The following is a 17,080-nucleotide window of genomic DNA, read 5'->3' as shown; positions in this document are numbered from 1 at the left end:
CCCAGGTATTTCATGGCTTCTTTCAGCTTCACTCACTAAAGGTGCCCACACACGGATAGATTTAATGAACAATCCAATGTCTTATACAATTTCCCTTGAACACTACTGGCCAAACAATATCGGGTGCCGGACAGCTCCCCGACAGTCGGGATTCCGACAGTCATTACTCAGACGTCGGAATCCCGACTGCTCCCTCGTGGGGGTCCACGCCCGCAAGGGGCTTCATTGCGCTCCCCACGCTGTGCAGTCGGGATTCCGACGTCTGACTAATGACTGTCGGAATCCCGACCGTCGGGTATTTATACCACAACCAAAATATCATGCACACTCACAGAACGATTGAGTAAAGGATCAAAGAGTGCTACATGAGTCGTTTAATGACTGCAATTCATACAACACATCATTCACCATGACTACACACGGAACTACGTGTGCCAAATTGTGCACAGCAGATCTTTCGGTACTTGTGAGTTATCCGGGCTGCCGATTTCTAAATCGGGTCGGATCGGGCACATCGCATCGCATCGCATGCGACCATCGGATGCGATGCGATGACCCGATTTTTCCATAGGAATCAATGTTAAAATGGACTGAGTCCATTTTAACATGGAATTCAATGGGAAAAAGGGGTCCTTTTCATACCCCTACTATCCAAGTGGGCATGGAGTTGGATATAAACCTGTGGCGAGCGTAGCGAGCCACCGAGCCCGAAGCGTGGCAAGCGTAGCGAGCCCCGCGAGGGGACACAGAATACCGTTCGCTCGCCACGCTTCGGGCTCGGTGGCTCGCTACGCTCGCCACAGGTTTATATCCAACTCCATGCCCACTTGGATAGTAGGGGTATGAAAAGGACCCCTTTTTCCCATTGAATTCCATGTTAAAATGGACTCAGTCCATTTTAACATTGATTCCTATGGAAAAATCGGGTCATCGCATCCGATGGTCGCATGCGATGCGATGCGATATCGCATCGCATCGCATCTGATTGTATGCCTTAACTTAAGGCATACAATCAAAAAATCGGCAGCCCGGATAACTCACAAGTACCGATCTTTCTGCCTGCTGAAGAGATCAGTGAGCTAGATAATCATCCGGTAGTTGCATGCATTGGAACTTGATCATGGCCACACATGGAAAGTTTTTAAACGATTGATCGAAAATGGCCATATTGTTTAAACAAAAAAAAATCTCTTTGTGTGGGCAGCTTAAGAGAACATAATAATAATGAAAATAGCAGAGAAGTTTTTAATGTGTAGCGTATAAAACACTGGAGGTTTCCAAGGCGCAAGACAGAGGAGCAGCTCAATATATCCAAAAACTTGTTCAACCAAAAAACAAGTGAAACAATAAAATACAGAAATAAAGTAGGATATATCCCAAGCGCTGTCTGTGTCTGAAGTATTCTCTTCTCCCGTCCTCACAGTTGGTATATATGTGAAACATGTGTAGGATTGTAGATTTCATTTCAAGAACATAAGAGTGAGACAAGAGTAGGACATACCACACTCACAAAAAGTGTGTGTTTTAGAAGCTCATAAGGGTATCTTTATGGTGATTTTTGATAACCTTCACCAGAATCCACCAAGGTGTCCAAGTAATATGTTTAAACGTACATCTCCACTCACTCAGATTCAGATGGTGTAAAACATATAGTGGTTTCTTTTTTAAGTAAGCGTTCCAAAAACTCACAATTCGTGGGAGATTTTAACGCACATCTGGGTTTCTTTTACTTGGAAAATAGGCACCGGTAAGAATTTCAACATGAAAAAAATTGCCAGGAAAAAACAATTTAAATAAAAAATAGGACCACAGGTGTACTGAAGAATAAATCCAAGGGTGGGTGAATGGTGTTATCGGGACTCACTTTAACAACAAACAAGACCTTCCGGATGAGTCAAGAATGTTGGTGAGTGAACACCCAGTACCTTGGTTAGAGAGATGTCCAGTAACAACCAGATAGTCCAAAACAAGAAGAAGAAGTTTTGATTAAAAATCTTTGTCAAGGCCTGTCTCTGGACTGCACGGTTTCCATATTTATACCCAAAGACTAGGAAGTGAGTATTCCAGGAAGAGGAGGGACTGCAGCAAAGATGTTTCCATAATTACATGTTTGAATACTTAATAAGGATAAATAATATAGCATATAATTTAGCCTTTCAAACAAATATATGCATAACATAAAAAAACGCATAAAATACTAAGCAGGTTAGGGTAAAACAGCCCGTATCCGGGCCTATGATTATTAGCCTTAGGCGTCCTATCGTGACACTACTTACTCGATGGCTACACGCCATTTGCCGGGGAGAACTGTCAATTAGCAAGGGGCTGGAGCCAGCCTTCACATGGTATCTGCCCACAAGCCGACGTCAGTTCACAGCCGGGACTTAGAGCGCACATTTCCTGATTTAGATGGAACGCACAGCCCTATATACAGGATACTTCCTTTCATTTGGAACGCACGGCCATCTTAATTTCATGCTCAAAAAATTTCATACAAAGTGCTTGTGCTCAATCGTAATCTATACAAATTACAATACAGGTTGAGTATCCCGTATCCAAAATGCTCGGGACCAGGAGAATTTTGGATAACGGATTATTCCGTATTTCGGAATATTTTAATATTTCATTTATGTATTTTGAAGTATCTTGCATGTATGCTGTATAAACACATAAAATACACACAAATATATTTTATTACCACATAAAATACACACAAATATATTTTATTTGTTCAAAAAACAAGGTTTCAAAACATGAAACAAAATTTGTGTACTATCTCAGATATTGACTTTGAATGCCAAGCAATCATTTTCTTGCACATATATAGTGCCAGTTACATATCATGTCACCAGTAGTGCTGTTACACATGTCCCCAGTGAGTTTTTAGCAAAAAAAAATTTTTTTTTCACTTTCTGGAATGTATGGTTTTCGGAATAATTCGGATAACGGATACTCGGATACGGGATACTCAACCTGTATTACAATTTCATATGGTAAGATAAAACATGTATATAAAGTGCTTGTTCCCAATAACAGTAATTCAAGTATATTTCCAATTGATAGCATGTCATAGAGCATTATATAGTGATGTTTGGAACGCACAGCCATCTTTATTTTGCATTCCAGATGATAGATACAGGATATATATATTTTTTTATAAAAGTGCTAGTGCTTCCCAAAAATCCAGATATTAATGCATTAAACATAAACTCATAATACCTGTTTCAATTAAAAAAGCAATAACAATTTAAAATCTATTAAAAATCAATTTAAAAACCACTTGAGCTCAAAGTCTGAATTAAGTCCATACGGGACCATGGTGTCCAAGTTAAAAATCCATTTAATTTTGGCTCTTGCTAAATTACTCTCTGTATCTCTATCTTTCCAGTTTGCTTTAATACTTTGGATGCTCATAAACCTTTTTATTGCATTGACTGAGCAGTTATGTTTTAATTTAAAATGCTCCGATAAAGTATGTGTGACGAGGCCTTTTTAATATGTGCAATCTGCAGTATATCACAAAGACAAGAAATCCTCAAATAAATGGTTCTATTCACTATAGTACAAAAACATCTCATCCACTGCTGACGTGTCAGGGGCACAAAGGAAACCTATGCTAGGCAACGGCCATATTTCTAAAGCTTGTATGAACATGTAACAATGAGTTGAAATCTAAAACTGTTATTGTAACTGGACACATAAAATAAGTGTTAGTCACGATAGTAAAACAATATTCACATTTGTGATCTTCAATAAAATCTATTCTACGTAAAGTCAGAAAAGGGACATTGTTATTATTTCCTTATTTCCTTATTTTCAGGATACAGACGTTTGTAAATAAGAGACAATTCATACGTTCCAACACAGGCGATTATTTACTCACACTGAGGATCTACTACAACACACTAAACGATATGCACGATAATGACATTTTTGTGCATAAAGTCTAATGTGTACGCACTATGGGTCTAATTTACACCCGGACGCAGATCTGTGCATATGCTCAAGTGCGCGCACAGAAACACCTAAACTGCGATTGTAGTTTGCAACAATACAATGGGAACAGCGACTGACCAATGGTGTGGGGAGGGGCGGGGCATTTGTTTTCTGGGAGCGGCCCTAAACATGGCCCACCTGTGCCTGGATTTGCAGCTAATAATGTGCAAGCACTTCGCTGTGGAGCTGCCAGTTGTACATTAGCAAAATATCGCAAAAGTACAACTGACTTAGGCCCCGTATCATTAGCCACAGGTTGTTAGCAATGTCCTTTGTTGTCTCTCCAGCTCAATCTGAGAATATCGTCAATGGCAGCATACTACTGGAATAAGGCCACAAATTGTTTAGTATGTATGAATTATATTGTTTGTCAGGGAATTCCAGGCAGTTCAATGGAAATTGTTAACAATCACATCGCTTACCATGTCGACTAATGTGTACGCACCTTTACACACTGGTCATTTATTTTATTAACGCCAATTAAGCTACCAGGAGCACCAAGTGGAAACCCACGCAAGCGTGCAGAGAATATACAAACTCCAAACAATTAGGGTCGTGGTGAGAATAAAACCCATTACCACACCTTCCAACTGTCCCGCGGGAATGTCCCGGTTTTCGGGGAAAGTCCTGTGTCCCGCTTAGGGCTGCCAGTGTCCACGGTGTGGGGGGGGCATTTGGGAGTCCCCCAGCCTGAAGGGAATAGACACTGTGCGCAGCAGGGACAGAGCTTATGAGAAAGTTCTGTCCCTGTGATGCGCAGTATCAGCACTGCAGAGGGGTGAAAACTGGGGGCGTGGCCGGGGAATGAATCACCCTGCAGGTCACGCCCCTTTCCATAGGCCACACCCCATTTTCAGGAGCGCAAGTATCTAGTTTGCCGAACCACAGATGGTGGGAGGTATGCCCCTTACCTCAGCATTGTGATGCAGTAATACTAATCTAGTGCAATCTGTTAGCATGTATCTGAAGAGAGTAATTGGGAAGCATAGGCACTAGCGAATATTTACCAACCCCGCCGGATAACCAGGAGGCTCCTGAAGAACATGTGGTGCTACCTTAGATCTCCAGGGAAAGTGGAGGCAAGTATCCTGCTTTCTGTGGAGGCCCCCCACAACTCCTTTTTTGCTGCCCACAACAGAGTACAAGTAGCCAGTCTGAGAGGGGTGGGGCAGCCTCGTCATGTTAGCCCCAAACTCTGCTATACAGCATGGATTTCAGCACTGTAAAGCTGGGGCTGGAGCGACAATGACACAATCATGGAGCCACCCTGGTCAGCCTGCCATGCCCTCTATCTACCTACTATGCAACTCCCTACCAGAGTAGTGGGCAGCGAAGTAGGTAAGTATGCACTAGGGGGAAGTAGGGGTTTGGATTAGAAGTATTGCTCCCTGTTGGTTGACGGCCAGAAGTCATAATCACCTGACTACTGAACCCAGAAGACACTCCCGGAGCACCACTAGCAGGTAAGTGGTTGCTGCACATCGGGAATGTTTGTAAACAATCTAAGTATGTCAACATGTCATCAGATTCAACATGATCAATGTCAACATGCTGCAAACCCTTATTATCTTAAATTGTATTTGTTCAATGTCGATTATATGTAATAAGTAAAATATGTTATTTTTGTTGTGCTACATTAAATTAATTATTGCTATAATGCGTAGTTCCATTAATAGAAAAACACTCTTTATGGTTGCTCAAACATACCCCCTTTCTTGAATTGTTGTGCAAGTAAGAATATCAATCGCAAACTCTCCTTGCAAAGCCTAAGTGGTTCCCAAACCCTTGTTGAAATTTGCAGGGATGCCATTGCCAAGGGTTGGTAGGGCAGGACTAAATCAATTAAACACACCTCGCCCAAATCTAAATCTCTCTGTACATTGTATCTGCCCCATCTGTAGTTCAATTTAGTTTTGCCCAGTTGCTTGTATTGTTTGCAAATCAGGCCCTATGAAAAACTAAAGTTCGCATATAAGCAAAATTAACTTTATAATAAACAAAAATTTTTGGGCTAGAGATGCGGTGAAATAAATACTAGAGATGAGCTGGTTCGGATCCTAGAGATCCGAACCCCCACGAACTTACCTGATCCGAGGCTGGATCCAGGGAGTTCGATGGTCGCCGCCATTTTCCTGTGTTCAAAACGAGGCCGAACGTCATCTTCCCGCTGTCGGATTCTCGCGAGACCTGGGGATATATAGTTCCCGGCGGTCGGCGCCATTTTCAAACAGGCTGGTGATTTCAGACAGCACGGATGTGTCCGTGCTGTCTGCTGAGCGGAGTGGGGGGGATGACATGCTGGGGGGGATGATTAATGCATAGGGGGCTGCTGCTAGTGCTACAGAGGGGGCTACATTATTTTAATTCAGCAAAAAAATAAAATTAAATTAAATGACTGCTGCCAGTGCACAGTATAAGTCCAGGGTGCCCGCATGTGTGCATCAGTCCAGGGTGCCCGCATGTGTGCTGCATCAGTCCAGGGTGCCCGCATGTGTACTGTATCCATCCAGGGGTGCCCACATGTGTGCTGTATTTGTCCAGGGGTGCCCACATTTGTACTGTATCCATCCAGGGGTGCCCACATGTGTGCTGTATTTGTCCAGGGGTGCCCACATGTGTGCTGTATCAGTCCAGGGGTGCCCGCATGTGTGCCGTATAATTCTGTGGGTGCCCCCTTGTGTCCTGTATCAGTCCAGGGGTGCCCGCATGTGTGCCATATAATTCCATGGGTGCCCCCATGTGTCCTGTATCAGTCCTGGGGTGCCCGCATGAGTGCCGTATAATTCCAGGGGTGCCCCATGTGTCCCATATCAGACCAGGGGAGCTGCCCTTTTTTTTTAATGAAAATAAAAATAAGGTGTTTTTTTTTTTTTTTTTTTACTGCAAGGGCTGTTAAATGCGCTGTAATCCAGGGGTGAGCCAAGAGTGCTGTATAATTCATGGGGTGTTGCTAAGTAAGGTGTGCTGCTCTTTTTATAATTAAAAGAATACACATTTTTATTTTTACTGCAGGAATTTGTCTGCCGTATAATTCCATGCCTGCCACCATGTGTGCCGTATCAGTCCAGGGGTGCCGCCATCTGTGCCGTATAATTCCATGTGTGCTGTATCAGGTCAGGGGTGCCACCATCTGTGCCGTATAATTCCTGGGGTAAGCCAAGTCTGCCAATTCATGGGGTGCTGTCAAGTGTGCCATATCAGTCCAGGGGTGATGCTTAATGTGCCATATCAGTCCAGGGGTGATGCTACCTGTGCCATATCAGTCCAGGGGTAATTCTAGGTGTGCAGTATTAGCCTAGAGGGGATGCCATATCAGTCTAGTGTTTGTGCCGCACACTTGTGTGGCTTATCATAGTTATCCAGCTACCTCGATGCAACCTTTTGCCCTAAAAACAATATTGTAAGGTGTGAGCTGTTCAGAATAGACTGGAAATGAATGTTATTGAGGTAAATATAGCATAGGAGCAAAAAATAAAAACCAAAATTCTGCGCTTTTAGCAGTTTTTATGCTTTTTTTAACAAAAAAATAAATCTTCAATTTACAGCCCATACTTAGATGTAATCAAAAGCAAGTGTACTTTGAATCCTTATCCTACAATATCAATATAAATATGCATAACAGATATATGATCTTTAGGAAAGCACAGCCCAAGGCAATAGCCAGAAGTAATGTCTATTTCCCCATCGTCATGAGTAGGAATAGAGGGGTAGATTTATTATAGCGGCGCCTATCGCGCCGCTATAACAGTTCCTGCTTCGCCTCATTAGCGAGGCAAAGCAGGAGCGCTAACTCCCCCATCCGGCGATGTCCCTCCTGGAGACAGCGCATCAGTTAATACTGATGCGCCGTCTCCTCACCCCCCCGGCCGGCTCACTGCGCATGCGCGGGATCTTGCTTGTCTCGCGAGATCCCAGCGCAGCTCAGCACCAGCAGCAGGGACAGCGCTGTCCCTGCTGTTAGGTATAGGGCATCGCCGCCTGCAGCTGGCGAAGTCGACAGCTGCAGGCGGCGGAACGGTCAGCGATGCTGACCGTTCATAAAATATCGCCCCTGCGCTATGCCTCCTGCCCCACACCGCCGGCGTTAGAGTAAACGCTCGGCGGGTGTGATAGATCAGGGGAAGCGCTATCCCCTGCTATAACGCACGGGGATAGCGCAGATTCCCCTGATCGCCTAGTAATAAATCTACCCCAGAATCTCCAATTAACAGAATATATAACATAAGCATTTCCTCTTCACAACAATCACAAGACACAAACATTGCTGCAAAAAATACATTGAGAAAACACATTAAGATCCACGGGTGATAACAAGCACTTACTGTATATTGTAATTCAGCCACTTGGAATTGTCAATTGAATGGATTACTAACAAACCACAACATAGCTATTGTTGTCAAAGGGTCCTAAATTGAATCTGATTTCTGAAAAGAAGTAGGTATTATTCAAAGGGTCATCAGAACTCAAGAATAAAATATTCTATTTGTATCTAAAATACCTCTTTAAAAGTAAGTATATTATAACTATGGGCCTGATGGATGCAAACCTGATGGTTTCACAGAGATTAATGTCCGACTGCACATGCATCTGAGTAACACTGCACAAGTGCCAAGATGGTCTTGCAACAGCAGCTGTGATTGACAATAGTGCAAAGTGATTGACAGTAAGGGACCATTTGGGGGAGGTAATGAGGAGTGGCAGGAAAAAACACAGGCGTGTCATGACAATGTTTAGGGCATGTCTCAGCCAAGTACAGAACTCAAGGGATCCAAGTAGCCAATAGGATTCTGTACCACACTAATACCCCTTTTCCACTAGGAAATTCTACCCAGGTTTTTGCACGGGGATGCGCACCGACACAGGTTTTTTGTTAGTGTGAACGGGTCCGACTTCCAAAACACGGGTAGAGAGACCAGGGAATTCTACCCTGGTATCTACCAGGGTAGAACACGGCAATGACACGTGTCTGTGCACAGTGTAAACGCACAGTACCCGGGTTTTTATATCCGGGTAACGCTCTGAGGCCGTTTATTGGTTCTTCAGGGGCACCTGAAGATGCTGGAGACACACTGGGAGATGCTGACCATGAGCAGGCTTCCCAGTAGCAGCTCTGCAATGCTGGGCACAAGCAGCTTCCCTCCTACACTGGGCACAAGCAATATCACAGCAGCTTCCCTCCTACGCTGGGCACAAGCAGCCATCACAGCAGCTTGTCTTGTGGGCATTCTTGTTTTTTTTCAAAGCTTACCCGGGTGTAGTGTAAATGGCTCTGACACGGGTATTACGCGTGTAAACAGTGTTTTTACCAGTGTCTTACACAGGTCTGATCTGTGGTCAAAATCCCGTGTTTAACACGGGTTTCAAATGGAAAAGGGTAATAAGTATAAGAGGTAAAGGATGCTGATTGGCTGAGAGTGCACACTCTCAGCCAATCAGAAGCCGGATAGTCATTTGACCTTTTTTTAAAGATGGAATAGCCATCGCTGCCCGCCCACTCGGCGCTGAGTGACAGCATGCTGATTATCACCGCCGCCCGCCCCACTGTCATCGGCATCCCCCGCTGCACCCAGAGACGCTGCTGCCAGCCCGCTGCACAGTGACAGCACGCAGATTATTACCGCCACCCACCCCACTGTCACCGGCACCCCCTGCTGCAGGAGGTAATTTCAGAGCCGCTGCTGCCCGCCCCCGCCCGCTGCAGGAGGTCGAACGTGATCGTACATGCTGAACGTCCGACCTCCTGATCCGGTCCGATGCGCACAGGACCGCGCATTGGATCGGATGTCACACGCATGCGATTTTGGGATGATTTCACGCGATTTATCGGCCCAAGTGCCGAAATTGCATGGAATCGGCCCAAAATCGCATAGTGTATGGGGGCCTTAACACTACTATATACAGTAAAAAAAAAAAAATAGATAAAAGGAAGCAATGCATCTATCCCCAGGGTCTTTACATCGCCAATCACGCAACAAACCCTTCTCAGCAATAAGGTAGAAGAAAGTGGACTTGTCCAAAATTTCATCCAATACTGAATTAAAATTCTACAATGCAGTAACTAAAGGAAATTCAAAATAAGAATTCACAACCCTTAGCAAGTATCTCTGCACTGTAGCGTGTGGGAATATAGACCGCCAACCACGCAAATAGACAGCTTGTACCACTGCACTGAGAAAAATCTACCATTCTAGGAGGTTCACCAGTACTTTAGGATAGACAAAACACATAGATTTGCAAATGAGGATGGACAACCCTCTGAAATAAGAATGAAAGGTAGAGACCATACAACATATGTCATTGTCATTGTGAGGGGCAAAATCCAAAAAATTGGAGTACAGGAGACAAAATATATTAGGTGCATGGGCTCTACCTGACATAAGACTAGTTGAATATTTACTAAATCTTCTTAAAATGACAAGTGGTGGTGTTGCCCCTAGCACCCAGACTCAAACTATGATTTCTCTATTGCCATCTAGAAAATGAAAGACGTTATCTAATTGGTTGCAATGGACAACACCACCACTGGTTTGTTTTAGAAGCGTTAGCAAGTCTACCCATAGAGGATAATTTAACCCTACACACATTCCATAAGACGACCTTTAACACAATGGAAGGAAAAGTAAATTATTAATATCAGAACATTACAGGTCTTTATAATACCAAAGACAAAATAACAGTATGCCTGCAGTTAACCTGACAGCCGAACACATAAAATAAATAGCCCAACCATATTAAATCAGGAAAACACACAACTACATAAGTAGACAATAAAACAAAATGAAAAATCCCCACATTGCTTACCCACTTAAATGAGTTACATATAACCACTGAATCCTAAATTCAAGACCTTTATCTTATCTACTAATTGATCTAAGAGCTTAAAAAAAAAAAAGTAAGATTGAAGCAATTATATTAATGTACCCTAATGCTGGCCATACACTAGGAAGATAACGTACCAACCAACCAACTAGCTGGCTAGTTGAAATAATAATCTGCCTAGCCTTTTGCTCCCACACGGGGGGGGGGGGGAGGGGGGGAATCAAACCCCAGCAGATCATTCGGGGAGTAGGCAAACTTTCCTCCAAATTGAACAATGTGTATGTAGGCAGGTGCTGCGTCCACCTACACCTTCTTTCCTGTCAGCAGCTACAGTGAGTGGGAGGTGAGGATCAGTGAGGACAGGGGCACTCCCCCACCCCATCAATCAAAGAAGCCTAGAAGATGTCAGTTAAGACCAGTTAAGGACCAAAAGTAACTGACATCAAGATTAAGATCCTAGAAAGTTCTTAAGGTGCATACATACTGTACAATTTTTTTGACCAATTTGGTTGAAAGACATTTCCATTGAACCCAGTGTCCTGGACGAAAGATGTTGACAAAAGATATTGTCAACCAACAAACGATGAATGATGATGCGCATACCCGCCAGTTGTTCATCAAGATTGTTCGTCAACTGTGCATGCAGCTCAATTTGAATATCTTTCAAAAAGAGCCTATAAACTGTAGCTAGATCTTTCTTCTTTCGTCTGTCGTCAATATCTTTCGTCAACATCTTTAGTCCAGGACACTGGGTTCAATGGAAATGTCTTTCAACCAAATTGGTCAAAAAAAATTGTACAGTGTGTATGCACCCTTACAATACAGAACAGGCAAAAAACTGGACTAATCCGACCCCCAACTATTCAATTATTATTTTTTTTAGATATCGCATGCAGTTCTTTTGCATGTGATATATCACATGGGATACCAGCAAGTGCTGCCGAAGGCTGCCCGATCCAAAAATTCTATGTGCAGCACTTGAGGAGCGGATCTGAAACACCAAAATATAGAATAGACAGCGATGTGGGACTATATCTTTTCAATTTCAATTGAAATAAATATAGTCCCACAGCGCTGTCTATTCTATATTTTGTTTTTTCACTAAGGGCTGAGTATCCCTTAGAGACAGCAGCTGGGATTATACCTTGGTTTGCTGCGCTCAGTATATTTATTCACTTAGATCTGAAACACATGTGATTTTCCCAATTTTTAGGCTTGATCCGTCGGATTTTGTTGAGATCGGGCCAGATCACACTAGCATATGGCCACCTTTACAGGAGTGATTAAAGTTACATTAAACTTCAAGTTAACGTTACCAATAGATAACTGCATCATTATAATAAAGACCTCCCTACAAATGAATCAAATACTGTAATATAAATTGTATTTCTGAATTTCAAAAAGATCACAAAAATGATCTAAAAAACCCCACAGTAATATATGGCATTTGAATCTGATTTATAGTAGCTCTCACATATTAGCATTTTTTTTAAAGCTGCATTTCTATAATAAACAGCAAGCAATTAAAATGTAATATGCATACAAGTGGATTTATGAAGATTGTGCAAAGAAGTCCTTTTGTTTTTATAGTCCAGAAATAGCTGCCAGCAGTTTATGCTGGTCAGTGCCGCTTCCTTTTGTACGGTCTCACCGGACCATCACAGCAGCAGGATTTCTGGGAAACAACAAGGGGCGCACAATTGTAGTATATAAAAAGAATTAATAACACAAATTACATCTGTGACATACATTAAAGTTTTGCTAAAACAATGTATGACAAGCCGGATATGGATTCCTCCTGCTCGTCCTACAATCTCGCTATATAATAGGACCTCTCTGAAAACTGCCTTAACAGCATAGCAGGCTTTGGGCAAAGCAATGCATTAGGCCCCTACACACTCAAATTCAGGAGCCAATTATAAAGGTCATACTGTAGCAAGCCCCTCCTGTGGTCCTGGAAAATCACTCCACATGTTTCCATACAGTAAATGGCTGTCAGCACACCGACTGTTGGACAGCTCCAACAAATCCACCAATCAAGATGCTGACAGCCATTCACTGTCTGTCTGCAGGCTGGGAGGTAGGTAGAGAATGCTACCTCTCTGCTCCGATTCTGTGACCACCAAGCACCACTGTGCCTATAAATTAAGATGGCCCTACACTCTTCAGCTATCCTCAGTCATGATCTCCTCATTGGACTCCGGGATGACTTTGATCACATTAGCAGTTCCAAGACCCAAATGTAGACTACCAGCGATAACATGATGTGTCGGACTCCATGTATTGCTCCGCCCAGATGTTTTTTGTCACTAAGAACTTCATCAGTCGGATACCCCCCACTGATGAAGTCCTGAGCAGACCGCAAATAATCAGTCTGAAAATGCAGTGTGTGAAGAATTCCGATCACTGGGTTCAGATTCCAGCCTACAGTACAAGTTCATATATTACCTTTGTGGGTGTTTGTATTTACATCAGCAATAACATAACTCTTCTCAAACTCTGATATTCTCGCGATCATTATTAGCATAATTTGGCCAACCTATCAGGTGTGTACTCAGCCGTAGTGGAATGTCCAATAGATTGTAAAAAATATTGCTCATTTAATATCATACTTGCCTACTTATTTTGTCTCCTCTCTGGGAGAAGCCCGGAAAGGAGTCTCTCTGCAGCATTTCTGGGGCGGTGGTAGAGCTTGATATCATTAAGCACTTACCTCGTACAGTAAATGCGGCAATTCACAGCTCTTCGAGGAGGAGGTGGACTAAATGGCACTATTTGTGCCATTTTAGCCCTGCCCCTTCCCCAAGGAGCCGCAAATGCCACTATATGACCATCAGAGGAGGGGGTGTCATTCCAGGAGGGTAGCGAAGTATTCGGGATATACAAGTACTGTGCTCATGATTCTGATACACAAATGTTTAAATAACAAGGAATAAAAGCAATTTTACAACATTATTGTGAACATTTCTGCACACATGAAATCTAAATTCATGGTCTTTTTATTAATTCCTTTAGAACGTACTGTAAGTTCTCCCAAGCAGGGCCATCATGTGCTTCTCTTTTCCTTTCATATACTATACTCCACATATGGTGTTGCGGAGCCCTTGTTTGCGAGCGACTCTCCTGATCAACAGCTTGTTTGTGTTTTGCTGGGCAGTGTAAAAAACATAATACATATTGCCAATGCCCCAACAAGGGGTGGATTTAATTCAAAGCCATGTTAATTGCACCAGGAAGACGCCAGTTCTTACGCCTCAAACCACGTGTTTCGCTGCAAGAACCAACATTTTCCGACTTACATGCCTGCCGTGCCCAAGGGACACTAGTTTAGGATTTCGGTTCTCTCCTCTGGAAGGTCACGGGCAGAAATCCTCTGGCTGTGTAGAAAAGCACATCAGGAACTCTTTCCCTGCAATACTCATAACACATTGAACTGAATCAACCTCAAAGTGGTCGATCCTATCCGTATTTAAACCAGGGTTTCCTACCCTCCAGGAACGGCCGGGAGGGTCACGGAAATCGGGTCCCCCAGGAAAGTGGCCAGTCTCCCTAGACCCCCCTCAGCAGGGGGTCCATGGGAGCAAATGTCGTGAATTGCGTCTTTGTAGCCCAGAACCCTTGCCTCACTGAAGTGGCTGCCCTCTCCAAAAAGTAGGCAAACCTGGTTTAAACTCTGGCAACGGCACCTGAATTAAGCTGATCTTGCACCTTCCACTGGGCTGAATTCGCTTATAACCCTATGTGAGCGCTTTTAGGCGAATTCTGACCATGGTAAAGTGCACCCTGTGCTGTGACGATTCACACTCGCGAATCGTCCGCACCTAATAGGATCGACCCCAAAGACTATTATAATCTCTTTTGGGATGATGATGACGATGATATATATTTTTTTATTGTTATTATTTGTATTATTAAATAAACAAAATTATGGTTTTCTTTATAAATGAAAACACACACTCCATTCTAGTTCCCACACTGCACATGTTGTATATAGGAGACAAGCCACAGAGGGAAACATGTTGGGTGTGTAACTGGGGGCGCCCTGACTGCACATAGACCTGAAGGGACACAGACATGAAGAAGTGTGCTGTAAAGTGGTCCCAAGCTGGGCACAAGTATGTATTACTGCTGGGAAAGCTAGGGACCCGCTTACATGCTACAGCACAGTGTGTGCCTGGTAGGGTGACCAACTCATCCCTTTAATCCGGGACACATATTAATTACACAGGTTCTGTGGCCGTTTAAAACCAGGTGAAATGAAGTCTTGAGGTGTGGCAGTTTAAAACCAGGTGAAAGCCAGCCACAGAACCTGTGTAATTAATATGTGTCCCAGATTAAAGGGATGAGTTGGTAACCCTAGTGCCTGGCCATGAGCTGCTGAGTCCCACACGTCCTGGAGGTGCGGCTCATTATCTCAGGTGAGACGAGGCGGAGCGCCAGTGCCACCTACCGTTATCCGCTGCCTCGCCGTCCGCTGAGTCCAGGTCCCTGCGTGTCATGCTGATGTCCTGCCTGGGGTCCATGGCTGGCCCGGTCCGGGTCTCGGTACCGAGGGTGTGTATGAGACCGAGCAGAACGGGAGGGTCAGCACAGGAGAGTGCCCCTCCCCGGACCTGCTTTCCCCTCCCAGGTCCCCTCCCCGGCGAGCAATTGCTATGACAGCGGAGAGCTGGGCCTTCATTTCCGGGAGGCGGCTGTGATCGGGGATTGGGTGGATGAGCAGTGGGGGGCGTGGTGTGTTACGCCAGGTGTGTCAGCATCACCAGCGACATATGCTAATGAGCAGCATAGTAGGCGGCAGTGGCTGTGTAGTGTGTGGCCTGAGGTACAGTATACCTGCTGTTACCGGTTACATACACATCGCTCTCCCCTCTAGTCTTCATAGCAGCAGTAGTTACAGTAGTGCAGGCTATGTACCGATCATTCATAATACGCGACCAGGCACATACCCACACATAGCGCCTAGGTTTTACCTCATAAAACTGCTGACACTACTGTTAGTAATATGAGGTATAACCTGCTACATAATACATGACATTACTACATCATGTGCCACCTTTGGCCAGGTAACCTGCTACTGACTTTATCCCACCTATACCACCTGTGGTCAGGTAACATGTTACATACATACACTACCCTGTCTGACTCTGTGCCACTGTAGTCAGGTAACATGCTAAAAACATACACTACCCCACCTGTGCCACCTGTGGTCAGGTAACCTGCTACATACATACACTACCCTGCCTGTGCCACCTGTGGTCAGGTAACTTGCTACATACATACACTACAACACATGTGGTCAGGTCTCTGGGTACATACATACACTACCCCACCTGTGCCACCTGTGGTCTTGTAACCTGCTGCAAATTTTACACTACCACACATGTGCCATCTTTGGTCAGGTGACCTGCTACATGCATTAATAACACCCTATGCCTACTGAGGTTGGCTTACCCACTGGCTTTATAAACTAAAATAACATGCTTCACCCTCTTAGGTCAGATAACCTGCTTAATGACATCCCATGTACCTTCTAGAAAACCAACTACAAATATAAAATGAATAATAATACCTCTTACATCGGCATTTCCTAGTATATGGGGCCTGATTCAGACCTGATCACACAGCTGCAATTATCGCTCGGTTTTCTATTATATTTTCTAGGAATATTAGATTACCAGCCATTTTAGTAGAGGCTATTTGGTGATCAGTGCAGTAATGCTCACATGCTGAAAGCAGACAGGCCTCACATGCTGCATACTATACCAAGTGCTGCCTTCACAATGAGCTCAGCTCCCAGGATGGTTGACTGCACAGTTTCAGCACCATTAGAGTGACTTGCTACATAAAGCTTTAATGGAAGATTATACAGTAATAACACAGATAAATGCAGCATTAAAAATGTGAATTTCCCAAAACCCTCTAATATAGGGCCGGATTCAGTAAGGATGGCATATGATCATCTGCTCACTGCAGCTTAGCATATGCAATCCTTGCACTAGGAGGTGCATACTACCTCTGCCTGCATTTTCGATCGCAATAAATGGGTATGGATCATTCAGTTGATCCAAGAAAGGTAGACACTCCTTAAGTTTACAACGGAAGGTTTACAGGCAGAAGGTCGACAGGTGTATGGCAGCCCTTCGCATCACTCGCTGCGCTCGCCATGATTCCGGCACACTATTCTCCCTTCATGCCCTAGTGGGTAGTAGGGCAGGAACTACCACCTGTTCTGGAACCAGAGTGGGGAAAACATAAAAAACCT

At 44.0% G+C, this 17,080-nt stretch overlaps 2 protein-coding genes across 3 annotated transcripts in view; one reads left to right on the top strand and one right to left on the bottom strand.

Annotated features, from left to right (window-relative positions):
• Positions 1–15,487, bottom strand: part of TMC7 (transmembrane channel like 7) — a 74,714-nt gene extending 59,227 nt beyond the window's left edge. The window contains exon 1 of the mRNA XM_083153273.1: positions 15,266–15,487. Coding sequence (XP_083009399.1) covers positions 15,266–15,338 — 73 coding nt within the window. The 5' untranslated portion in view covers positions 15,339–15,487. The remainder of the gene's footprint in view (positions 1–15,265) is intronic.
• A 63-nt stretch (positions 15,488–15,550) lies between these two features.
• Positions 15,551–17,080, top strand: part of TMC5 (transmembrane channel like 5) — a 103,664-nt gene continuing 102,134 nt past the window's right edge. Inside the window, exon 1 of one of the 2 annotated variants that reach the window (XM_083153270.1) lies at positions 15,551–15,640. The gene's annotated coding sequence lies outside the window, so the exon portion shown is untranslated. The remainder of the gene's footprint in view (positions 15,641–17,080) is intronic. The other variant, XM_083153268.1, reaches the window with a different exon arrangement.

Source organism: Crinia signifera, chromosome 7 (genome assembly GCF_055691185.1).
Source record: "Crinia signifera chromosome 7, ASM5569118v1, whole genome shotgun sequence".
Lineage (NCBI taxonomy): Eukaryota > Metazoa > Chordata > Amphibia > Anura > Myobatrachidae > Crinia > Crinia signifera.
Note: the sequence above shows the minus strand (reverse complement) of the source record. Positions and strands in the feature narration are given on the sequence as shown.